This window comes from Pseudophryne corroboree, chromosome 9 (assembly GCF_028390025.1).
Source record: "Pseudophryne corroboree isolate aPseCor3 chromosome 9, aPseCor3.hap2, whole genome shotgun sequence".
NCBI lineage: Eukaryota > Metazoa > Chordata > Amphibia > Anura > Myobatrachidae > Pseudophryne > Pseudophryne corroboree.
In genome coordinates, this window is record NC_086452.1 from 230,458,364 (window position 1) to 230,484,767 (window position 26,404).

Genomic DNA, 26,404 nt, shown 5'->3' on the forward strand with positions numbered 1-26,404 from the left:
GTCAAGATATTTGGCAGAAATAGTTGTTTTGACATCACTTAACTAAAAAAATGTTTGTAAAGATCTGAGATGGGTGGTGGACATTTAATTTTTTGGGGGGTAATCTGATGTGGAATGACCGTAGGTTTATACACATGCAGATGTGTCCTCAGACTACTGCTGCAGCCCCTCTTTTCTGCTTCTTTACCAGAAAATGCGTATTTGTATATGAAGTGTTACGATTCAGCTAACACAGCTTTTTTCCATACAAACTCCATTGGGTTTCACATACAGAAACAAATGCACACTGATATACAAGTGTCAAATATCAAATTAATCAGCAGATTCTTTTGGTGCATCCTATTCACATTGCGTCAAACACGCATTTTTTGGCAAAGCAGCAAGAGACATCCTGCGCTAGCAGAGTCACAGGACCTGGCGGCTCACTCATGCCGGGTGTCTCTGGTCACATGATGTACTGAGGCTAATTGTACGAGTACACATCTGTATATAGACAAGGATTACAAAAGAAGAAAATCCAGTCATAAAGCTTACACCATCTAAAGAGCACAAATTTAACACACTATAAGACATTGTATAGTGTGTATCCTTGATGGCTTCGCATTCTTATCAGATGTGTAGCACAAACGACTGCATACAGTTACATGCATGCTGTAGCACACCGCTCCAGCGTACACGAGGTCGGGCTGGGTCACACATCGCATAGTGTACCAGCTTGACTCTTCTTCAAAAAACAAACAAAAGGTAGTTCTAAATAATACTCTCAAATCCTGGAGAAAACAATTTGCGTTTGCTTATCATGAAAACATTGCATTCACTGATTTCCTGTCAGAACAAACAGTCAAGGGTAACTAATATATTTTAAGTGTTTATTCCAATGACAAAAGAAGTACATTTGCATAACTAATGGAATCTCAGACCAACACAAATGTTATGTTTCATCTCTTTGCGAAAAAAATAAAAATAAAATAAAAAAACAGACCGACCAAAGTCATACTGCACCAACAACAACTTTCACATTGATATACAAGGTTTTGGAATCTGTACAAATGAAAAGTGAATTACCCTTGCTGACATACCTCTTCGTCATCTAGGAAATCTTCATACCAGTCCCATAAATCCGTAGGAGGTTGTGTGTATCTGTAACAAAAATATATGACACTATTCATGTAATATGCAAGATTCAAATATATGTGTAAACAGTTCAGAAAAATGAAGCATGGCTATTGCAATACCAGATGTAGAAGTCAGTCTGCCCAGTTAGAATAAATTAACCCTTTAACCACACTTTTCCAATGCCAGGTCTGATAAAAAAAATAAAAATAAAAAAAGGTGCGGAACATGTTTTGTATCTACAAATATATCAAGACCTGCGCTAATTTGCTAGAAACACATATACAGCACAGGAATGGATGATTACTAATGCCATTAAATGTGATCAGTACGCATCAAGATTTTCTGTAAAGAAAACATGCTTGGTATTCTTAATAACAAATTAATGACATCAGTACAAGTCCCAGGACACCAATTCCACTGTTACTCACGTTGGCAGATTACCAGTAAGCATTACTCATGCTAACCACTTTGATTTGAGAAAACCAATTGGAATAGACAAAATCATCGAATCACAGAAATGTAGACGCTTGCTTATTTTACTGCAGCACGTGTTTTTTTTTTACCAATATCTGGCTCTCTGGCACATGGCAAATACTACCCAGGAGCAAAGCAAAGAAACTGTTCTCTGGCAAGTCATACCCAGGAACGGCTCTCTGGCATATGACAAGTCACACCCAGGAGCAAAGCTAAGGAACGGCTCTCTGGCATATGTCAAGTCACACCCAGGAGCAAAGCCAAGGTACGGCTCTCTGGCAAGTCACACCCAGGAGCAAAGCCAAGGTACGGCTCTCTGGCATATGGCAAGTCATACCCAGGAGCAAAGCCAAGGTACGGCTCTCTGGCATATGTCAAGTCCCACCCAGGAGCAAAGCCAAGGTACGGCTCTCTGGCAAGTCACACCCAGGAGCAAAGCCAAGGTACGGCTCTCTGGCAAGTCACACCCAGGAGCAAAGCCAAGGTACGGCTCTCTGGCAAGTCACACCCAGGAGCAAAGCCAAGGTACGGCTCTCTGGCATATGGCAAGTCATACCCAGGAGCAAAGCCAAGATACGGCTCTCTGGCAAGTCACACCCAGGAGCAAAGCCAAGGTACGGCTCTCTGGCAAGTCACACCCAGGAGCAAAGCCAAGGTACGGCTCTCTGGCAAGTCACACCCAGGAGCAAAGCCAAGGTACGGCTCTCTGGCAAGTCACACCCAGGAGCAAAGCCAAGGTACGGCTCTCTGGCATATGTCAAGTCACACCCAGGAGCAAAGCCAAGGTACAGCTCTCTGGCATATGTCAAGTCACACCCAGGAGCAAAGCCAAGGTACAGCTCTCTGGCATATGTCAAGTCACACCCAGGAGCAAAGCCAAGGTACAGCTCTCTGGCATATGGCAAGTCACACCCAGGAGCAAAGCCAAGGTACAGCTCTCTGGCATATGGCAAGTCACACCCAGGAGCAAAGCCAAGGTACAGCTCTCTGGCATATGTCAAGTCACACCCAGGAGCAAAGCCAAGGTACAGCTCTCTGGCATATGGCAAGTCACACCCAGGAGCAAAGCCAAGGTACAGCTCTCTGGCATATGGCAAGTCATACCCAGGAGCAAAGCAAAGGTACGGCTCTCTGGCAAGTTATACCCAGGAGCAAAGCCAAGGTACGGCTCGCTGGCATATGGCAAGTCACACCCCGGTGCAAAGCCAAGGATGCCACAGTAATGCAAACTACTGCTTTCTCAGCTTTTAGTCCTCCATCCCATTTAAGCTGTAGGATTAACTTTGGTTTGATTATGGAAAAAAGAAAAAAGTAATTTGTTTTAGAATTTAGCAAACTAATTATCATAAGTCTTGTTATTATCAGACCTAGCATGCCATCTTTCAGCTTGAATGTCTGAAGGACAATCAGCGTACAGAATGAAAAACTGTCCTTGGCAACAGCTCCAAATCACCAAACTGTTAACAACCTGCATGAACACTGATATCGTTGTCCAAGTACACATATGGCAGCACAATCATCCAAGTCTACATGACTACTGTACAAAATACATGCCATGAGAACTGGATAACAGATGGCCCTTTTGTAGCATTCTGGTTATACATTTTATGGCGATAAAAATGACTTACCTAATGTACATGAAACCAAGTGCTCTGATGTATGGAGAATCTGTGTGCGTGATGAGACCCATCACTTGCTTTCTTGTCAATTTCAATGTAAACAGCTTATAGAGCAGACAGAATGCAGTGGAAACAATACCGCCTGTTCCAACACCCCGTACCTGTCAAGAATATTATATTATTACGGATTATTATTAAGTTATAACTTTCACAAAAGAAATCCTGATCACTTGGCAGATGTAGCACCATTGTGTTCCCAGCAGGTGCCTCTAAATAGTGTTGCATGGTAACCAGGGTTACTCTCTGCAATTCATATATCATGGCAAAGGAACACAGCTATGGGCACTGCCTACCTGAAGACTTGTGCGTCACGCAAAACATTCAAGAGCCTATTAAGCTGATGAAATCTGTCAGCCAACCAGTGCCTAAATATGAAAGTAGTTGAGACAATCCAACACCTGCTCCAAGTACAACAAAGCGTCTTCACTGTTAAAAGGCCATATTTAGGGGATTATCCTTATTTATCAAAATGTACCATTTCCATTATGACCAGATATTTTATACACTTGTGAGAAGACATTTCAGGTTTGCAATATACGATAAACTGAGAATTAAACTGATCTGTGTACCGAGCAAATGTATTTTTTTTTTATATTTTATATTTATATAAAAAAGGGAAAACAGGCACAGTTACTTACACGTGTCACAGCAGAACGGATAACCACTGTCATTTATGGCATCTTATTCTGCCCACTGTAGCGTTATTGTGTGTGTGTGCGTATATATATATATATATATATATATATATATATATATATATATATTTTTTTTTTATTTTATTTTTTTTATTTTTTTTTTTTTAAATTTCCCTTCTCAATCCAAATTTCTAAAAAATTAAGTTCAACATTTGGCCATGTTCCATGTGATGCCTTTACTTTTATCATAATATTCATTACAAAAAATGAGCAAAGGTATTATTGCACACAAGTGACTGTACACATATGGGTTGAGTCAATTAGCAGCAAATCTGCTTGCAGAGCAAATGCAGCCTCGCAGGGCAAAAATACTCCAGTCCATTGACCGTGGGGGTAATTCAGACCTGATCACTGGGCTGTGTTTTTTACTGCTCTGCGATCAGATAGTCGCGCCTACAGGGGGAGGGTGAATTAGGCTGATCAAGTGTGCGTTCGGATGTGTAGCAGAGCTGCACAAACTGATTTTGTGAAGTGTCTGCTCAGCCACTGCGATTGCTTCTTGCTGGTCAGGGCCGGAGCCAACGTCAGACACCCTCCCTTCAAATGCTTTGACACGCCTGCGTTTGTCTGGACACTCCCTGGGTGGCAACTCCCTGGTCAGTTGCCACCCACAAATGACCTCCTCCTGTCAATCACCTTGAGAACGCCCGGGCATCTCGTCGCTGACCGGCAAGCCCCATTGCTGCGGTCCATTGCACCTGCGCATTACGGTGCATACGCAGTTCAGATCTGATCGGAAAACGCACAGCAGCGATCAGATCTGAATTACCCCCGTGTTTCCACGCTGTTGCAATACCAACTCAGCCGCCCCGCAGGTAATTGAAATGGACAGTTTTTTCATTTTATCCCCCGTTTTCAGACAGCGTTATTACACACTACAACATATAACAACCTAATAAAGATACCTAGTATCTCAACTCGAGAAACCTTGTTTGTCATCTACCTTGGAGTTAATTAAAACCCCAAAAATGTGGAGGCACGTACTTGTACTTACCCCCCCGCACATCCCTGTTTGTCCAGCAGTTTTTCGGCTACCTTTCTCCCAGGGTTCAACATGTGTTACCTGAAAATATAAAATATAGCTTATAATGTCCCAATTTTAAAAACAAATTACTCACTGTACAAATCCTTTACTATGAGTGAATCAAAAGTAGATTTATAAAGACTAGAGCAATTATACACAGACATTATGAAATACTGTAAGGCCATTACAACAAAATATTTGAAACAGACAGTAAAATAAATCAGACAATCATACACTATTACTTTGGGTGTTGGAAGTTGGGCTGTGTAGCAAGTGCAAGTTCTTGAATCAACTGTGCGTGCACGCAATGATTGTGTCTACATTTCATGGCTTCCGGAGAACGTTGGATAAAAGGTGTTTTTAGAATACAAATGCACTCACAATATGACAGAAAATACAAGTATGTAATACTTTGTGCAGCAGTCCGGCTTTGATGGGGTACACAGAGTCGCCTGCCCAGTGTCCATATGGATTAAGACTGCGGTGATACAAACCCGGAATATGTGCTCATCACCACCATACGTCGCTGGCCGGAGCTCACACACACAGCTTAATGCGTTTCAGACATAGATATGTCCTTCCTCAGAAGACACATGCTTATGAGGAAAAAGACATAGCTATGTCTGAAACAAGTTAAGCTTAATGAGTGGACTCCGGCCAGTGGCATATGGTGGGCATTTCTGCTCCCACCTTTCTGAACGGCGAGCAGAAATAAATAGCCTTGTGCACGGCACTTAACCAGGAAGATAGTTTACAGCAACAAAATCCCAGGCATTAGTCACGGTAAGGTGCAATCGATTGGTGAGTTACTTAATGGGTGTGATAATGTGCATCACCTGGTCAGGTTGGATTCAGTCAAAAAGCTATTGGAATACTCTCTAGGACATTCTGATTAGCGGCAGAGACTACCTGCCCATAAGATAACATGGTACAAGATAGTGGTAGGAAGACTGCATAAAGAGATGCCTCTCAATCTCTGTACTGTATAATCCTTGCAACTATAGTATTCCCAATTAAGGGTGCAAATTAGTGGTTATTCATGGAAGCTGTTAAAATACCGCTAGTCGGGATCCAGGCTGTCCATGCCGATGCCGGAATCCCGGCGACACAGGCTATTTCTCCCTCTGTTGGTGTCCACAACACCCATAGAGGGAGACTATAACCTGTGGTGAGTGCAGCAAGCCACCTTGCCCACAGCGTGGTGACCCAAACGGGTCACTTTCTGCATATTTCAGTTAGCCAGCATGGCGGGCTGCAAGCTGAAATGAGTCTCCCCACGCCCAAACAGAGCAACAATTGAATTGCTTGGTTGTGCGCCATCTAGTTTCCAGCCACAGGAAGAAAACTGAATTCCTCCCTGTGTGTGTATATAACACCGTTCCTTTAGTCTGCTCACTGTGGGGGGCAATTACGCACTGGCAGCCACTAGATGGTGCCCAGAGCAATTCAATTGTTGCTCCTGTTATATGATCAGCTGCTGGCACCGGTAATTCAGCTCACTCCACCCGGTAGTGGCGAACAGAAATGTGTAAAAAGTGACGCGCCCATTAGTTTAATCGGGTTAAGCTACGTTATGTGGCTAAACCACACACTAATGGGTACGATAACTGGCACAAATTGAATATCGCCCCTGCGATATCCTGTCACTTTAAACGGGAGATCAGGCGATAACTGAATTCCCCCATGAACCTGTTCACCTGCAAATCAATCCCAGCAAATGCCCTGGGGAAAATGCAATTGTTATGGGAACCCAATTTTTCTGTCTAAACCTGATTGTTTACACGCCAACAAACAATTGTCACAATTCAATTGTTGTTTGGGTGCACATGCATATCGCGCCCAAACAGACCAACTTTAGCCGCCTAGACCCGTCTAAAGTTCTGCTTTAGTTTGCACACTTTTTTTCTCTCACCTCAGTAGGCTGCAAGAAAAAAATATGTGACCTCCGTGGCTGCTGGGCGCCTGAACGGCAGAACTGAATTGTTGCCATTGGGCGCATTAGACGGTGATAAAAACAATTTATTTCCTCCCCTTAATATTTGTTGGTACACCGAAAACTGGTGTTTTTCTTGAATATGCCTCAAAGATACTTTAATAAGCACCCGAATGTGTTACCTTTAAGATGAAAAAGACCAACAAAAGAAAAATAAATAAGTCTTCTGCCCTCTGCCACCCTGCACTCTCCCCCACTGACTGCCATGCTGCCGATCACTGCGGCAGGATCCCCCCCCCCTCCAGCGGCTGCAGTCAATAGCAGCCGCTGGGGAGTGTAAATTAACCCCCCCAAGCCACCCCAGACCCCCCCTGTATACCTGGAGGCTATTCCTGCTTTCAAAATGAAAGCTGCAATTATCGCGATGTTTCCGATCGATGCTTGCGCACACAAAAAAAAATATATAATATTCGAAAGTTTTGTTTTGTTTTTTACTAAAATCATTTTGGATAGGGTTAAATTAACGGGCTTCACCTAATTCACCCATAAACCCCCCGCACCCCCCCCCCCCCCCGACAATTTCGGAGCTGTTTTTTTGGCAGGGGGGGGGGGGGGGGGGGGGGGGGGTTGGGAGGGAGGAGAGAAAAAAAAAAAAAACAGTTAAGTGGTAAAGGAAAGAAAAATATATTTATAGATCACCATCCAATTACTACCTGATTAGTCATCTAAATGTGGATATGTGCAGAGAGGTTGAGCAACTCTGGACTGAATAATGACATAACATCTTTAGCAGGTGTTTGTTCTACAACTTTCAACAAATGTACAGATCTTGTTCCTCCCACCACAAGATGATCACAACGTGTTCGAGAAGAAAATGTGCCTTACAATATGGCAGTGAGAAAATGCAACAGCCAAGTATTTTTAATTTGTATTATCCAGTAGAAGAGCATCTAATAACGTTTACTTATAACAGAAAGAAAAAACGATATTTATGGTACTTACCATGGTTAAATCTCTTTCTGCAAGGTACACTGGGTTCCACAGGGAATACATCGGGGTGTAGAGATGGATCTTGATCCAGACACACCAACAGGCTAAAGCTTTAGGCTGTCCCAAAATGCATTACGGGGACTCCTCTATATCCCCGCCTCCAGGCACTGTGAGCTCAGTTTTGTTAACCAGTCCAATGCAGAAGCAGTTAAAAGAGAAGTCAGATGTTAGTCACATAGAACCATGTTCTCACGACAGGAGACGGGACTAGCGGCTAATGTCAAACAAACCCAAAGAAGCTAAGTGCATCAGGGTGGGTGCCCTTTGGAACCCAGCGTACATCGCAGAAAGATTTAACCATGGTAAGTCTACCATAAATCTCCTTTTCTGCAGCAGGGTACACTGTGTTCCACAGAGAATACATCGGGGATGTTCTAAAGCAGTTCCTCAAGGGAGGGAACGCACCTTAGCGGGTTTGAGAACCCGGCGTCCAAAGGAAGCATCCTGGGAGGTAGAAGTATCAAAGGCATAGAACCTAATGAACGTGTTCACTGCATTATTCTCGCCCATCTCCGCCTTGAGAAAGGCAGCGTTTACAGTTCTGCACAGCACCTCGGGGTCACTACCGAGTTCTGAGATCACACAGTAAGTACACAATAGCAAGGTACAAAATGTAGATTTTCATACACTCTAATTATACAGGAAAAACCATAACCACACTTTATACATTTATAGTTAGCATTAGCAATTACAGTTAAGATTATATAAGAGAAAGAACCACACAAAAACAACTCCTGCCCCTACACAGTCACTAGCCACCTCAGGGAATACTTGCATTTGGAGACTCCTGGCGGATACTGGTTCCTGGAAGGGGCGATGATGTCTGTCTTGCTGATCCCGGCCGCTTTTGGCCTGATGGTACTCTACCCTGCAGAGGTAGGGCATGCTGACTAGTCACCCAGCTCCAGCTGGCACACCAGCCCCACACCTGGGACAGCTCCCGATGGAGCAAACGTTTAGCCGCTTATACTGGGCCCTCTCCGCATAGCCAGGTCTCCACACAAACGGGCTGACAGGATCTCTCGACTCCTGGCAACAGCCTCGACCTCTAGTCAGAATGCCTCTCCAAGCTCTCTGCGGGCTCTTTTGAAACCTCCTAAACTCCCATGATGCTTTGCTCACCTGGCGATGCGGCAGGGTGTCCCGATTGGTGGGATTTTCAATCCTAATATTTAAAAAAAAAAAAGTGTCCAGGTACACCAGGGGACCCCCTGTGGCTTTGGAGTCACCAAGTCTAGAAAGAGCCCTGTTAGAATAAAGGACAGGTAATTATGCTGATTTTGGGGGACACACCATAAAATGAGTAAACTGTTAACCCCTTGGAGTCATTTGTGATGTCACAGCCTCTTAAGCTGATTGTAGTTTTCGTGCAAGTTGGGGTAGGGATTTGTGTCAACTCTGTACACAGGTCCTATGGTCACTGGACTACATTTAAGAATACACATTTCCTGGGTTACTGACCTGTATAGCTTAGGGTGACTACTAGTGTATGACCCTGGTGCAGGCCATACAAGGATGATCACAAGGACCACGTAGCCGCCTTGCACAATTGTTTTGCAGACACGCCGCGATGGGCCACCCAAGAGGGTCCGACAGAGTAGAATGGGCTTTAATAGCAGCAGGAGCTGGGAGTCCAGCCTATGCATAAGCTTGTGCAATCTACATTCTAATCCATCTGGCCAAGGTTTGCTTTTTCGCGGGCCTGCCACTTTGTGGAAACCAAACAGTACAAAAAGGGTATCTGTCTGACCTCCTGATAGAGGCAGTCCTCTCCACATATATTAAAAAGGAAAGCCTGTACCACATCCAAAGACCGTTCTTTGGAGGACAATTCAGAAGAGATGAAGGCTGGAACCACAATCTCTTGATTAAGGTGAAAAGATGACACCACCTTAGGTAAATAACCAGGGCGAGTTCTAAGAACTGCTCGGTCACGATGAAATATCAAAAAGGGTGGACGATAGGACAAAGCGCCAAAGTCAGACATCCTTCTAGCAGAGGCAATAGCCAGCAGAAACAGGACCTTGGCTGTGAGCCATTTAAGATCCATTGACTCAAGAGGATCAAATGGAGACTCTTGCAGGGCATTCAGGACCACACAAATCCCATGGAGCCACAGGAGGGACATAGGGAGGCTGAATCCGCAGCACGCCCCGAGTGAATGTATGAACGCCAGGTATAGACGTAATTTTTATCTGAAACCACACCGACAAGGCAGATAGGTGAACCTTGAGGGAGGCCAGACAAAATCCTAAATCCAGGCCTTGTTGCAAAAAAAAAAAAAAAAAGCCAGAAGTCTGGAAGCACTGAATTTGTAAGCATCGTAATTCTTAGCATCACAGGAAGTAAGAATTCTAGACCCTATAATAAATCAGCGCAGATGCCGGTTTGCGGGCATTCAGCATAGTATGGATGACCGTCTCAGAGAATCCTTTAGCCCTCAGGAGTAAAGCTTCAAGAGCCATGCCGGCAAAGCCAGTCTGGCCAGGTCTGGAAAGACGCAAGGGTCCTGAACGAGGTGGTCTGGGCGTTGAGGAAGTAGAAGAGGACGCTCTAACGATAGACCCTGCAGGTCTGAGAACCAATGCCATCTGGGCCATGCTGGAGTGACTATAAGTAGTATTCCTCCTTGTTTGAACTTCCGTAGTACCCTGGGCAGGAGTGACACTGGAGGAAACACGTAGGGCAGCCAAAAGTTCCATGGAAGTGCCATAGCGTCCATGAACTCTGCTTGAGGATCCCTGGCTCTTGATCCGAAGACATATATAGTGGCAGATGCTCAATTAGCTTAGTGATAGCATTCAGGTGCTTGAAAGGGAGGGGTATTTCTAAGAAAAAAGGCATTTTATTTCCCCCAGCACTCTGAATGATAACAGTAACCAGATTTAAATCCCACACATTAGAATTCAGAGATCGCGGTTACATATATTTGGGCAAATGTATGCATAAGCCCCAAAGCCACATCAAGGCCTCTCTGTATATTTGGGATCCCTAGCGCTATATCTAGGTGCAGGGTGTGGCACCCCAAACAAAAAAAATCAGCATAAGCCAGAAAGCCCAGGGCAGCATACCAGTGAAAAAAATAAGAATTTACTTACCGATAATTCTATTTCTCGGAGTCCGTAGTGGATGCTGGGGTTCCTGAAAGGACCATGGGGAATAGCGGCTCCGCAGGAGACAGGGCACAAAAAGTAAAGCTTTACGATCAGGTGGTGTGTACTGGCTCCTCCCCCCATGACCCTCCTCCAAGCCTCAGTTAGGTACTGTGCCCGGACGAGCGTACACAATAAGGAAGGATTTATGAATCCCGGGTAAGACTCATACCAGCCACACCAATCACACCGTACAACCTGTGATCTAAACCCAGTTAACAGTATGATAACAGCGGAGCCTCTGAAAAGATGGCTCACAACAATAATAACCCGATTTTTGTAACTATGTACAAGTAATGCAGATAATCCGCACTTGGGATGGGCGCCCAGCATCCACTACGGACTCCGAGAAATAGAATTATCGGTAAGTAAATTCTTATTTTCTCTATCGTCCTAGTGGATGCTGGGGTTCCTGAAAGGACCATGGGGATTATACCAAAGCTCCCAAACGGGCGGGAGAGTGCGGATGACTCTGCAGCACCGAATGAGAGAACTCCAGGTCCTCCTTAGCCAGGGTATCAAATTTGTAGAATTTTACAAACGTGTTCTCCCCCGACCACGTAGCCGCTCGGCAGAGTTGTAATGCCGAGACCCCTCGGGCAGCCGCCCAAGAAGAACCCACCTTCCTTGTGGAGTGGGCTTTTACCGATTTTGGCTGTGGCAGGCCTGCCACAGAATGTGCAAGCTGAATCGTACTACAAATCCAGCGAGCAATAGTCTGCTTAGACGCAGGAGCGCCCAACTTGTTGGGAGCATATAGTATAAACAGCGAGTCAGATTTCCTGACTCCAGCTGTCCTTGAAATGTATATTTTTAAAGCTCTGACAACGTCCAACAACTTGGAGTCCTCCAAGTCGCTTGTAGCCGCAGGCACTACAATAGGTTGGTTCAGATGAAATGCTGACACCACCTTAGGGAGAAAATGCGGACGAGTCCGCAGTTCTGCCCTGTCCGAATGGAAAATCAGATATGGGCTTTTGAAAGATAAAGCTGCCAGTTCTGACACTCTCCTGGCCGAAGCCAGGGCTAGTAGCATGGTCACTTTCCATGTGAGATATTTCAAATCCACAGTTTTTAGTGGTTCAAACCAATGAGATTTGAGAAAGTCCAAAACAACATTGAGATCCCACGGTGCCACTGGAGGCACCACAGGGGGCTGTATATGCAGCACTCCCTTAACAAAAGTCTGGACTTCAGGAACTGAAGCCAATTCTTTTTGGAAGAAAATCGACAGGGCCGAAATTTGAACCTTAATAGATCCCAATTTGAGACCCATAGACAATCCTGATTGCAGGAAATGTAGGAATCGACCCAGTTGAAATTCCTCCGTCGGAGCACTCCGATCCTCGCACCACGCAACATATTTTCGCCAAATGCGGTGATAATGTTGCGCGGTTACTTCCTTCCTTGCTTTAATCAAAGTAGGAATGACTTCTTCCGGCATGCCTTTTTCCTTTAGGATCCGGCGTTCAACCGCCATGCCGTCAAACGCAGCCGCGGTAAGTCTTGAAACAGACAGGGACCCTGCTGAAGCAAGTCCCTTCTCAGAGGTAGAGGCCACGGATCTTCCGTGATCATCTCTTGAAGTTCCGGGTACCAAGTCCTTCTTGGCCAATCCGGAACCACTAGTATCGTTCTTACGCCTCTTTGCCGTATAATTCTCAATACTTTTGGTATGAGAGGCAGAGGAGGAAACACATACACCGACTGGTACACCCAAGGCGTTACCAGCGCGTCCACAGCTATTGCCTGCGGATCTCTTGACCTGGCGCAATACCTGTCCAGTTTTTTGTTGAGGCGAGACGCCATCATGTCCACCATTGGTCTTTCCCAACGGGTTACCAGCATGTGGAAAACTTCTGGATGAAGTCCCCACTCTCCCGGGTGAAGGTCGTGTCTGCTGAGGAAGTCTGCTTCCCAGTTGTCCACTCCCGGGATGAACACTGCTGACAGTGCTATCACATGATTCTCTGCCCAGCGAAGAATCCTTGCAGCTTCTGCCATTGCACTCCTGCTTCTTGTGCCGCCCTGTCTGTTCACATGGGCGACTGCCGTGATGTTGTCCGACTGGATCAACACCGGTTTTCCTTGAAGCAGAGGTTCTGCCTGGCTTAGAGCATTGTAGATTGCTCTTAGTTCCAGAATGTTTATGTGAAGAGACGTTTCCAGGCTCGACCACACGCCCTGGAAGTTTCTTCCTTGTGTGACTGCTCCCCAGCCTCTCAGGCTGGCGTCCGTGGTCACCAGGATCCAATCCTGTATGCCGAATCTGCGGCCCTCTAATAGATGAGCACTCTGCAACCACCACAGAAGAGATACCCTTGTCCTTGGAGACAGGGTTATCCGCTGGTGCATCTGAAGATGCGACCCTGACCATTTGTCCAACAGATCCCTCTGGAAAATTCTTGCGTGGAATCTGCCGAATGGAATTGCTTCGTAAGAAGCCACCATTTTTCCCAGGACTCTTGTGCATTGATGTACAGACACCTTTCCTGGTTTTAGGAGGTTCCCGACAAGCTCGGATAACTCCTTGGCTTTTTCCTCCGGGAGAAAAACCTTTTTCTGAACCGTGTCCAGAATCATCCCTAGGAACAGCAGACGTGTTGTCGGAATTAACTGGGATTTTGGAATATTCAGAATCCACCCGTACTGTTTTAGCACTTCTTGAGACAGTGCTAATCCCATCTCTAGCTGTTCTCTGGACCTTGCCCTTATTAGGAGATCGTCCAAGTATGGGATAATTAATACGCCTTTTCTTCGAAGAAGAATCATCATCTCGGCCATTACCTTGGTAAAGACCCGAGGTGCCGTGGACAATCCGAACGGCAGCGTCTGAAACTGATAGTGACAGTTCTGTACGACGAACCTGAGGTACCCCTGGTGTGAGGGGTAAATTGGAACGTGGAGATACGCATCCTTGATGTCCAAGGATACCATAAAGTCCCCTTCTTCCAGGTTCGCTATCACTGCTCTGAGTGACTCCATCTTGAACTTGAACTTCTTTATGTACAGGTTCAAGGATTTCAGATTTAGAATAGGTCTTACCGAGCCATCCGGCTTCGGTACCACAAATAGAGTGGAATAATACCCCTTTCCTTGTTGTAAAAGGGGTACCTTGACTATCACCTGCTGAGAGTACAGCTTGTGAATGGCTTCCAAGACCGTCACCCTGTCGGAGGGGGACGTTGGTAAAGCAGACTTCAGGAAACGGCGAGGTGGATCCGTCTCTAGTTCCAACCTGTACCCCTGAGATATTATCTGCAGGATCCAGGGATCTACCTGCGAGTGAGCCCACTGCGCGCTGAAATTCTTGAGACGACCCCCCACCGCCCCCGAGTCCGCTTGAGAAGCCCCAGCGTCATGCTGAGGCTTTTGTAGAAGCGGGGGAGGGCTTCTGTTCCTGGGAAGGAGCTGCCTGTTGCTGTCTCTTCCCCCTTCCTCTGCCTCGTGGCAGATATGAATATCCCTTTGCTCTCTTGTTTTTAAAGGAACGAAAGGGCTGCGGTTGAAAAGTCGGTGTCTTTTTCTGTTGGGGAGTGACTTGAGGTAAAAAGGTGGATTTCCCGGCTGTAGCCGTGGCCACCAAATCCGATAGACCGACACCAAATAACTTCTCCCCTTTATACGGCAAAACTTCCATATGCCGTTTTGAGTCCGCATCGCCTGACCACTGTCGCGTCCATAAACTTCTTCTGGCCGAAATGGACATAGCACTTACCCGTGATGCCAGTGTGCAGATATCCCTCTGTGCATCACGCATATAAAGAAATGCATCCTTTATTTGCTCTAAAGACAGTAAAACATTGTCCCTATCCAGGGTATCAATATTTTCAATCAGGGACTCTGACCAAGCTACCCCAGCACTGCACATCCAGGCTGTCGCTATAGCTGGTCGTAGTATAACACCTGTATGTGTGTATATACTTTTTTGGATATTTTCCATCCTCCTATCTGCTGGATCTTTAAGTGCAGCCGTCTCAGGAGAGGGTAACGCCACTTGTTTTGATAAGCGTGTGAGCGCCTTGTCCACCCTAGGAGGTGTTTCCCAGCGCGCCCTAACCTCTGGCGGGAAAGGGTATAAAGCCAATAACTTCTTTGAAATTAGCATTTTTTTATCGGGGGCAACCCACGCTTCATCACACACCTCATTTAATTCATCTGATTCAGGAAAAACTATAGGTAGTTTTTTCACACCCCACATGATACCCTGTTTTGTGGTACCTGTAGTATCAGCAATATGTAACGCCTCCTTCATTGCCAAAATCATATAACGTGTGGCCCTACTAGAAAATACGGTTGATTCGTCACCGTCGCCACTGGAATCAGTGCCTGTGTCTGGGTCTGTGTCGACCGACTGAGGCAAAGGGCGTTTTACAGCCCCTGACGGTGTTTGAGGCGCCTGGACAGGCACTAATTGATTGTCCGGCCGTCTCATGTCGTCAAACGACTGCTTTAGCGTGTTGACACTATCCCGTAATTCCATAAATAAAGGCATCCATTCTGGTGTCGACCCCCTAGGAGGGGACATCCCCATATTTGGCAATTGCTCCGCCTCCACACTAATATCGTCCTCATACATGTCGACACACACGTACCGACACAGCAGACACACAGGGAATGCTCTTAACGAAGACAGGACCCCACTAGCCCTTTGGGGAGACAGAGGGAGAGTTTGCCAGCACACACCAAAAGCGCTATATATGACAGGGATAGCCTTATAATAAGTGCTCCCTGTATAGCTGCTTTAATAATATAGTTTTGCCACAATTTTGCCCCCCCTCTCTTGTTTTACCCTGTTTCTGTAGTGCAGTGCAGGGGAGAGCCTGGGAGCCTTCCTGACCAGCGGAGCTGTGTGAGGAAAATGGCGCTGTGTGCTGAGGAGATAGGCCCCGCCCCTTTTTCGGCGGGCTCGTCTCCCGCTCTTTAGTGGATTCTGGCAGGGGTTAAATATCTCCATATAGCCCCCGGAGGCTATATGTGAGGTATTTTTAGCCAAAAAAGGTTTTCATTTGCCTCCCAGGGCGCCCCCCTCCCAGCGCCCTGCACCCTCAGTGACTGCCGTGTGAAGTGTGCTGAGAGGAAAATGGCGCACAGCTGCAGTGCCGTGCGCTACCTTAAGAAGACTGAGGAGTCTTCTGCCGCCGATTCTGGACCTCTTCTCGTTTCAGCATCTGCAAGGGGGCCGGCGGCGAGGCTCCGGTGACCATCCAGGCTGTACCTGTGATCGTCCCTCTGGAGCTAATGTCCAGTAGCCAAGAAGCCAATCCATCCTGCACGCAGGCGAGTTCACTTCTTCTCCCCTAAGTCCCTCGTTGCAGTGATCCTGTTGCCAGCAGGACTCACTGTAAAATAAAAAACCTAAGCTAAACTTTTCTAAGCAGCTCTTTAGGAGAGCCACCTAGATTGCACCCTTCTCGGCCGGGCACAAAAATCTAACTGAGGCTTGGAGGAGGGTCATAGGGGGAGGAGCCAGTACACACCACCTGATCGTAAAGCTTTACTTTTTGTGCCCTGTCTCCTGCGGAGCCGCTATTCCCCATGGTCCTTTCAGGAACCCCAGCATCCACTAGGACGATAGAGAAACTATAGTGTTAATAAATTAGTGTTAGGAAGCCAAAGATACAAAGAAAGTGATACAAAAATTAGATTTAATTAAAATGGAGAAATAGTGTTAAAGAAAGTAGTAAGCGATAAGTGTTAATAGAATGTAAAGAATGTTAATCATAGACCCAGACTGGGGTAATGGAGAAGTGGAGTGTGGTGCCTCTGGACTGGCTGAGCTGGATGGCTTTACTGTGGCATACCTTTACATTCTATTAACACCACAAGGCCATCACCGAGTGTACAGACACTCTTGGGCAAGAAAGGAAGTATCTAATCCTGTCCTGACGTTTCAGGACCTTCTCTGGAGACAGAAACAGCCGTTGACTGCGTATGTCCGGTAGTGCCCCCAGGTGCACCATGCTCCGAGCAGGGACCAGCGAGGACTTCTTCCAGTTGATGAGCCACCCGTGGGCTTGTAGTAAAATTTACAGTCAGTTGTAGATGACTGAGGAGGACATCGTGGGAGTTTGCCAGAATCAGCAAGTCATCCAGATACGGCAGGAACCTGACTCCCTGGCGACGGAGATGAGCCGTCATGATGGCCATAACATTGGTGAAGGCTCAAGGGGCCGTGGCCAGTACAAACGGTAGAGCCTGGAATTGATAGTGAAGGTTGCCAATAGCAAACCGCAGATATTGCCGATGCGATATGGCAATAGGCATATGCAGGTAAGTATCTTGTATAACAAGGGATACCATGTAGTCTCCGGGTCCATGGCCAGTACAATTGAGCGCAGTGTTTCCATACGAAACATGGACACTCACAAACTTGTTCAGGGATTTGAGGTTGGGAATAGACCCATCAAGTTTCGGGACTAGACACAGGGTCGAGTAATATCCTTGGCCTCTCTGGGACAGAGGTACCGGCACTACCACTCCTGTATCCAGGAGGGAACGCACAACCATCAGTAGAGCTTGCGCCTTCAATGGATCCGAAGGCATAATGAATGTGCAGAACTGGCGAGGGGGACATCTCTGAGTAGAGACTTCGTACCCTGAAGAAACAATTTCTCGCACCCATGCGTCTGAAGTGGTCATTAACCAGACCTGGATGAACCTGGTATTAGTCGGCCTCCCACCCTGGGATCCCTGTCCCTTCATGCAGCAGGCTTGTCATGAGAAGCAGGCTGAAGAGCAGCCCAGGAACGTTAGCTCTTGGGCTTAGTGGTTGTTGGGAGCACGAGACAATCTCGGGTATGCCTGACCATCGCTTTACCTTAAGGCCGAAAGCAGAGAAAAGTGGTACATTTTGCCTTTTGTGCAGAAGGAGTAGCATTTGGGAGAAAGGCAGTCATAGTAGCCGCCGATTGAGACCCCATTTTTAATTAGGTCTTCCCCAAATAAGATGTCCCCAGTAAAAGGGAAATACCTCCAAGGACTTTCACGACCTTAACCACAGAATACGGCGAGCCAGGACAGACGTATTCAACGCCTTAACAGCCAACACACCTGTCTCAGGGGATGCCTCCTGGTGAAGAAAAAGGTGGCGATGGTATTGTGAGACAGGGAATGTCTGGCAATGTCAGATATATCCTTGGGCAGCTCTTCCTCTAATGCCTAATCCAGTCATCAATCTATTTTGCAGCCCCAAGAGGACGCAATCGTGGTCTATGTACAACACCTGTAAGGGAGTAATAGACTTCAGGCATCCCTGCACACTCTTACCTGTCTGTTCCTACAGTGAGGGGACAGTGTTGAGAAGCAGAGTGGGGGACATCCGATGGGTGACAAGTTCACTAGCAGTGAATAACCTACTCGTTATATAACTCTACAGGGGGAGGATATCGCGCTAATGCCCATTGTAGACAGGGAGAATGTCTTCCCTGGATTAGACCAGGAGTCTTGTCTGATGTACACTTAATGGTCAGATTGTGATAACAGTTTTAATTACCCTCTGATGCGTTAACATATCAGTTTGCTTAACTACAGTAGGGGAATCCCAGTAGCCACAAGGGCAGGGTTATCATTTAGCAATGGAAAATCCTTGTCAGGAACACCTAATATAGGGACTGACAGGACAGCATGATCTTGTCTTCAGATAAAATATCAGAGATGATTGGATAGGGAGGAGGAAGCAGCCCGATCAGATGACCAGAGATATGAGAGTGACCTGGAATAGGGTTTTGCCTGACCAGGAAATGAGTCATACGCTACAATCTGTGAGGCAAAATTTTCCTGCCCAAAGCAGAGTAACTGTGGGTGCCATCAGACTGTATTGTTACAGGTGGTCCCATAGGGGGCATAAAGCATTCAACTAGAGAACCAAGTAGGTTTGAGAACGTAGCTCAGGTTGGCTCCTGATTACAGGAGCTGCGGATTGACTGGGAGATGTACAAGACATAGTACACAGACCATCACACAAAACTTGCCCCTCAGGTAGTGTTCACACTAGGATTTGGGCAGGGCGCCGGACTGTGGGGGCACAAGCTGCGTGCGCCAAAAAAGGGCGTGGCCACGCAAAATAGAGGGCGTGATCATTTTAGATAAAATAGATAAAACGGGGCGGCGTCACTGTTGGGGGTGTGCCCAGCACCTACGGAGGTGCTGGGCTTCCCCCAAGCTCTCTCACAGCGTGAATGGATGCCGCGCACATGCGCACGGCATCTTTACACGCTGGGAGGGCAGGAAGCGGGCGGCTGTTCTAGCAGGGTGCCGCAGAAAGGGCAGGGCGGATTATGCCCTTAAGAAAAAAAAAAAACACAGGCGCGGCGCCCTGCAAACACAGCCTAGCGTGGACACTAGGTAAATCTGTTGCGCAAGCATGCAGGAGCATCCCCAGATTTACTGCCCTACATGTTAAACATTATACACAAATGCAACAGAAAGCGGTTTAGTACGATGAAGCCAGACAGAGTACAATACCTGCAAATAAATCCATTAGCATGTAACTGAGGACTGAGTACCCAGTACACAGCACCTGCAAATATATCCGGTATTATGTGACAGAGTACACAGTAGAATACACGTAATAGGTAAATACTGTGACTGGGTAAATATATGGACCCAGATGCATCTAGTCCCCAGGGTACAGTATACAGTGATAGATATAATAGGATTTTAATTACCTACCGGTAAATCCTTTTCTCGTAGTCCATAGAGGATGCTGGGGTCCACATTAGTACCATGGGGTATAGATGGGTCCTTTGGGAGCCATGGGCACTAAGAATTTGATAGTGTGCGCTGGCTCCTCCCTCTATGCCCCTCCTACCAGACTAGAAACTGTGCCCGAGGAGACGGACAACTTCGAGAGAAGGAAATACAGATAGTGGCGAGATTCACACCAGCTCACACATAACAAGGCAAACCAAGCTAACAAGCTTGAACAAGTCAGCAACAGCTGAACAGTACTTAATCAAGTAACAACTGCAGGAGAACAAAGCGCTGGGCGAGCGTCCAGCATCCTCTATGGACTACGAGAAAAGGATTTACCGGTAGGTAATTAAAATCCTATTTTTTCCTTACGTCCTAGTGGATGCTGGGGTCCACATTAGTACCATGGGGATGTACCAAGCTGACCAAGATGCTGCTTGGCAAAGCTGTAAAGCCGAGAGACCCTGGGCAGCTGCCCAGGAAGAACCCACTTTACGAGTAGAGTGGGCCTTAACGGATTTAGGATACGGCAAGCCTGCCGTAGAATAAGCATGCTGGATAGTAAACCTGATCCAGCAAGAAATTGTCTGCTTAGAAGCAGGCCACCCAACCTTGTTGGGATCATAAAAGGACAGAGCGTCAGACTTTCTGTGAAGAGAAGTTCGCTTCACATAAATCTTCAAAGCCCTCACAACATCCAAAGACTGAAGTAATTGAGGAGTCAGTAGCCACTGGCCCCACAATAGGTTGGTTGATTGATTGATTGATTGATATGAAAAGCCAACACAACCTTCGGAAGAAATTGCTGACACGCCCTGAGCTCAGCTCTATCTTCATGGAAAATCAAGTAGGGGCTCTTGTAGGACAATGCTCCCAATTCCGACACACGTCTAGCAGATGCCAATAGTGTGACAGTCTTCCAAGAAAGAAACTTAACCTCAACCTCCTGCAAAGGCTCGAACAAATCTGATTGCAGAAACTGCAGTACCACGTTAAGGTCCCATGGTGCCGTTAAAGGCACAAAGGGATGTTGGATGTACAGAACCCCTTTCAAAAAGGTCTGAACCTCAGGGAGGGCAGCCAATTAATTTCTGGAAGAGAATGGACAAAGCTGAAATCTGGACTTTTATGGTGCCCAGGCCCACATCCACCCCTGCTTGCAGGAAGAGAAACCGTCCAAATTGAAACTCCACCGGAGGAAACATCTTGGATTTGCACCAAGACACGTACTTTTTCCAAATCTGATGGTAATGTTTTGACGTTACTCCCTTTCTAGCCTGTATCAGGGTAGGAATAACTTTGTTCGGAATGCCCTTCCGAGCTAAGATCTGGCGTTCAACCTCCATGCCATCAAATGTAGCCGCGGTAAGTCTTGATAAGCGAACGGCCCCTGTTGCAGAAGGTCCTCACGAAGAGGAAGAGGCCTCAGATCTTCCAGCAGTAACTCTAGAAGAGCCGCGTACCAAGCTCTTCTTGGCCAGTCTGGAGCAATGAGGATCGCCTGAACTCTTGTTCTCGTTATTAGTTTGAGAATTCTTGGGATGAGTGGAAGTGGAGGGAACACATACACTGAATTGAACACCCACGAGTTACCAGGGCGTCCACCGCCACTGCCTGTGGATCCCTCGACCTGGAACAATACCTCCGAAGCTTCTTGCTGAGGTGTAAGGCCATCATGTCTATTTGAGGTACGCCCCAAAAACTTGTCACCTCTGCGAACACTTAGGGTGGAGGTCCCACTCACCCGGATGGAGATCGTGTCTGCTGGGGAAGTCCACTTCCCAGTTGGCCACTCCTGGAATCAAGATTGCCGACAGCGGCACGGCGTGCTTTTCCGCCCAGAGGATGATTCTTGTTACCTCCGACATTGCAGCTCTGCTCTTCGTTCCGCCTTGTCGGTTTATGTAGGCCACTGTCATTACATTGTCCGACTGAACTTGAATGGCCTGATCTTTTAGAAGATGTGGCGCTTGTAGAAGACCGTTGCACACGACCCTTAGTTCCAGAATGTTCATCGGAAGGATGGACTCCAAACTTTACCACCTTACTTGGAAGTTTTCCCCCTGGGTGACTGCTTCCCAACCTCTAAGATTTGCATCCGTGGTTAGGAGGATCCAATTCTGAATCCAGAACCTGTGGCCCTCTAGTAGGTGAGAAGTTTGCAGCCACCAGAGGAGCAATAGTCTGGCTTTCAGTGACAGACGTATCCTCTGGTGCATGTGAAGATGAGACCCCAACCATTTGTCCAGGAGATCCAGTTGGAAAGACCGTGCATTGAATCTTCCGTACTGTAGAGCCTCGTAGGAGACCACCATCTTCCCCAGAAGGCGAATGAGCTGATGAACCGATACCCAGGCTGGCTTCAGGACATCCCAAACCATTGTTTGTTTCACCAATGCTTTTTCCTCCAGCAGAAACACCCACTGTACTTCAGTGTTGAGGATCATCCCCAGGAAGGACAGTCTCCTTGTCGGCTCTATGGGGGTAATTCCATGTTGATTCCAGCAGGAAATTTTTTTAGCAGTTGGGCAAAACCATGTGCACTGCAGGGGGGGCAGATATAACATTTGCAGAGAGTTAGATTTGGGTGGGTTATTTTGTTTCTGTGCAGGGTAAATACTGGCTGCTTTATTTTTACACTGCAATTTAGATTGCAGATTGAACACACCACACCCAAATCTATCTCTCTCTGCACATGCTATATTTGCCCCCCCCTGCAGTGCACATGGTTTTGCCCAACTGATAAAAAATTTCCTGCTGCGATCAACTTGGAATTACCCCTTATATGCGACTTTGGAAGGTTCAGGATATATCCATGATCCTGGAGTAGTTGAGTCGTGAGAGCATTGCTCTGTAACAGCTTCTCCCTTGAAGACGCTTTTATCAGTAGGTCGTCCACATAAGGAATTATGTTCACATCCTGCGTGTGGAGGAGTAGCATCATCTCCGCCATCACCTTGGTGCCGTGGAGAGGCCAAACGGCAGCACCTGGAATTGATAGTGACAGTCCAGTAGCACAAATCTGAGATAACCCTGATTCGGTGGCCAGATCGGGATGTGAAGGCACGCATCCTTGATATCCAGGGATACCATGAATTCCCCTTCCTCCAGACCTGAGATCACCACTCTCAGAGACTCCATCTTGAATTCCCTCAGGTAGGGGTTCAATAACTTTAGGTTTAATATTGGTCTTACCGAACCATCCGGTTTCGGTACCACAAACAGGTTTGAGTAATAACCCTTGTGGTGTAGGTGAGGTGGAACCAGAACAATGACATTTGTCCTCAGCAATTTTTGAATGGCTTCCTGTAGGATAGCACTTTCTGTCAGCAAAGCTGGCAAGCCCGATTTGAAGAATCTGTGAGGCGGGAGTTCTTGAAACTCCAGTCTGTACCCCTGGGTAACAATTTCCAGTACCCAAGGATCCAGGCAAGAGGATGCCCAGACCTGACTGAAATTTCTTAGTCTTGCTCCCACTTGCCCGAACTCCAGGCTGGGGGGGTCCACCTTCATGCCGAGGATTTTGAGGAAGCAGAACCAAGTTTCTGCTCCTGGGAACCTGCGGGTGTAGGTTTTCGGGATTTCCCCCGGCCAACTCTAAAGAAAGTGGGTGGGGTTTTGGACTTTTTTGCTTTAGCAGTCCGAAAGGACTGCATCGCAGATGTAGAATATGACTTCTTAGTCTGTGGTTGCAGCAGAGGGAAGAAAGGTTGACTTACCAGCAGTTGCCGTGGAGACCCACGCATCTAAGGCATCCCCAAATAGAGCCTGACCTGTGAAGGGTAGGTTCTCCAAACTCTTCTTAGATTCCACGTCTGCAGATTATTGGTGCAGCCAGAGTCCCCTGCGTGCCGAGACAGCCATGGAAGACGTCTGTACATTCAGATAACCAAGGTCCTTCATGGCCTCCACCATGAAACCTGCAGAATCCTGTATGCGACGTAAAAACATTTCAATGTCACTTCTATCCATAGTATCTAAATCCTCTAGTAATGTGCCTGACCACTTTACTATGGCTTTAGAAATCAATTCACAAGTGACAGTGGGCCTTAGCGCCATGCCTGAAGCAGTGTATATGGATTTGAGCGTAGTCTCAATCTTGCGGTCTGTCGGCTCTTTCAAAGCAGTAGACCCAGGGACAGGTAAAACCACCTTTTTAGACAATCTAGAAGCGTCTACTGTAGGGGGGGGTCCTACTTTTTCCTATCCTCTTCAAGTAAAGGAAAACCAGTGAGAACCCTTTTTGGGATTTGGAATTTTTCCTCCGGATTTTCCCAGGATTTCTCAAATAATGCGTTTAATTCTTTAGACGAAGGGAAGGTAAGGGAGGCTATCTTACTGTCTGTAAAGTAAGCCTCCTTGACCTGCTCAGGTACTTTGTCAGCAATGTGTAAAACGAGACCTAATGGCCTCAACCATGAGCTGCACCCCCTTCCCTCCCGTATATCCCCATCACCGTCTCAAGTATCAGAGTCGGTATCGGTGTGAACTTGCATTTTCTGGGCAAGAGCACGTTTTTGTGGGCATATACCAGGGGATCTTAAGGAGGCATTGGGAACAGAAAATAAGAATTTACTTACCGATAATTCTATTTCTCATAGTCCGTAGTGGATGCTGGGGACTCCGAAAGGACCATGGGGAATAGCGGCTCCGCAGGAGACTGGGCACAAAAGTAAAAAGCTTTAGGACTACCTGGTGTGCACTGGCTCCTCCCCCTATGACCCTCCTCCAAGCCTCAGTTAGGATACTGTGCCCGGACGAGCGTACACAATAAGGAAGGATTTTGAATCCCGGGTAAGACTCATACCAGCCACACCAATCACACCGTACAACTTGTGATCTGAACCCAGTTAACAGCATGATAACAGAAGGAGCCTCTGAAAAGATGGCTCACAACAACAATAACCCGATTTTGTAACAATAACTATGTACAAGTAATGCAGACAATCCGCACTTGGGATGGGCGCCCAGCATCCACTACGGACTATGAGAAATAGAATTATCGGTAAGTAAATTCTTATTTTCTCTAACGTCCTAGTGGATGCCGGGGACTCCGAAAGGACCATGGGGATTATACCAAAGCTCCCAAACGGGCGGGAGAGTGCGGATGACTCTGCAGCACCGAATGAGAGAACTCCAGGTCCTCCTCAGCCAGGGTATCAAATTTGTAGAATTCAGCAAACGTGTTTGCCCCTGACCAAGTAGCTGCTCGGCAAAGTTGTAAAGCCGAGACCCCTCGGGCAGCCGCCCAAGATGAGCCCACTTTCCGTGTGGAATGGGCTTTAACAGATTTTGGCTGTGGCAGGCCTGCCACAGAATGTGCAAGCTGAATTGTACTACAAATCCAACGAGCAATCGTCTGCTTAGAAGCAGGAGCACCCAGCTTATTGGGTGCATACAGGATAAACAGCGAATCAGATTTTCTGACTCCAGCCGTCCTGGGAATCCTCCAAGTCCCTAGTAGCCGCAGGCACCACAATAGGCTGGTTCAAGTGAAAAGCTGAAACCACCTTAGGGAGAAATTGAGGACGAGTCCTCAATTCTGCCCTGTCCGTATGAAAAATTAGGTAAGGGCTTTTATAGGATAAAGCCGCCAATTCTGAGACACGCCTGGCTGAAGCCAGGGCTAACAGCATTACCACTTTCCATGTGAGATATTTTAAGTCCACAGTGGTGAGTGGTTCAAACCAATGTGATTTTAGGAATCCCAAAACTACATTGAGATCCCAAGGTGCCACTGGAGGCACAAAAGGAGGCTGTATATGCAGTACTCCCTTGACAAACGTCTGAACTTCAGGAACAGAAGCCAGTTCTTTTTGGAAGAATATTGACAGGGCCGAAATTTGAACCTTAATGGACCCTAATTTGAGGCCCATAGACAGTCCTGTTTGCAGGAAATGCAGGAAACGACCCAGTTGAAATTCCTCTGTAGGGGCCTTCCTGGCCTCGCACCACGCAACATATTTACGCCAAATACGGCGATAATGTTGTACGGTTACATCCTTCCTGGCTTTGATCAGGGTAGGGATGACTTCATCCGGAATGCCTTTTCCTTCAGGATCCGGCGTTCAACCGCCATGCCGTCAAACGCAGCCGCGGTAAGTCTTGGAACAGACATGGTCCCTGCTGGAGCAGGTCCTTTCTTAGAGGTAGAGGCCACGGGTCTTCCGTGAGCATCTCTTGAATTTCCGGGTACCAAGTCCTTCTTGGCCAATCCGGAGCCACGAGTATAGTCTTTACTCCTCTCCTTATGATTCTCAGTACTTTTGGTATGAGAGGAAGAGGAGGGAACACATACACTGACTGGTACACCCACGGTGTTACCAGAGCGTCCACAGCTATTGCCTGAGGGTCCCTTGACCTGGGCGCAACATCTGTCCAGTTTTTTGTTGAGGCGGGACGCCATCATGTCCACCTTTGGTTTTTCCCAACGGTTCACAATCATGTGGAAGACTTCTGGGTGAAGTCCCCACTCCCCCAGGTGAAGATCGTGTCTGCTGAGGAAGTCTGCTTCCCAGTTGTCCACTCCCGGAATGAACACTGCTGACATGATTCTCCGCCCAGCGAAGAATCCTTGCCCTCCTGCT

General features: G+C 47.0%; 1 protein-coding gene across 3 annotated transcripts in view; it reads right to left on the minus strand.

The window, feature by feature from the left end:
* The window catches only part of PRPF38B (pre-mRNA processing factor 38B), a 108,978-nt gene that overhangs the window by 57,050 nt on the left and 25,524 nt on the right, over positions 1-26,404 (minus strand). For all 3 annotated transcript variants that reach the window (XM_063940165.1, XM_063940166.1, XM_063940167.1), the window contains exons 2-4: positions 4,959-5,027; positions 3,219-3,370; positions 1,080-1,140 (exon numbers count right to left, since the gene is read on the minus strand). In XM_063940165.1, the coding sequence (XP_063796235.1) occupies positions 1,080-1,140; positions 3,219-3,370; positions 4,959-5,027 (282 nt within the window). The remainder of the gene's footprint in view (positions 1-1,079; positions 1,141-3,218; positions 3,371-4,958; positions 5,028-26,404) is intronic.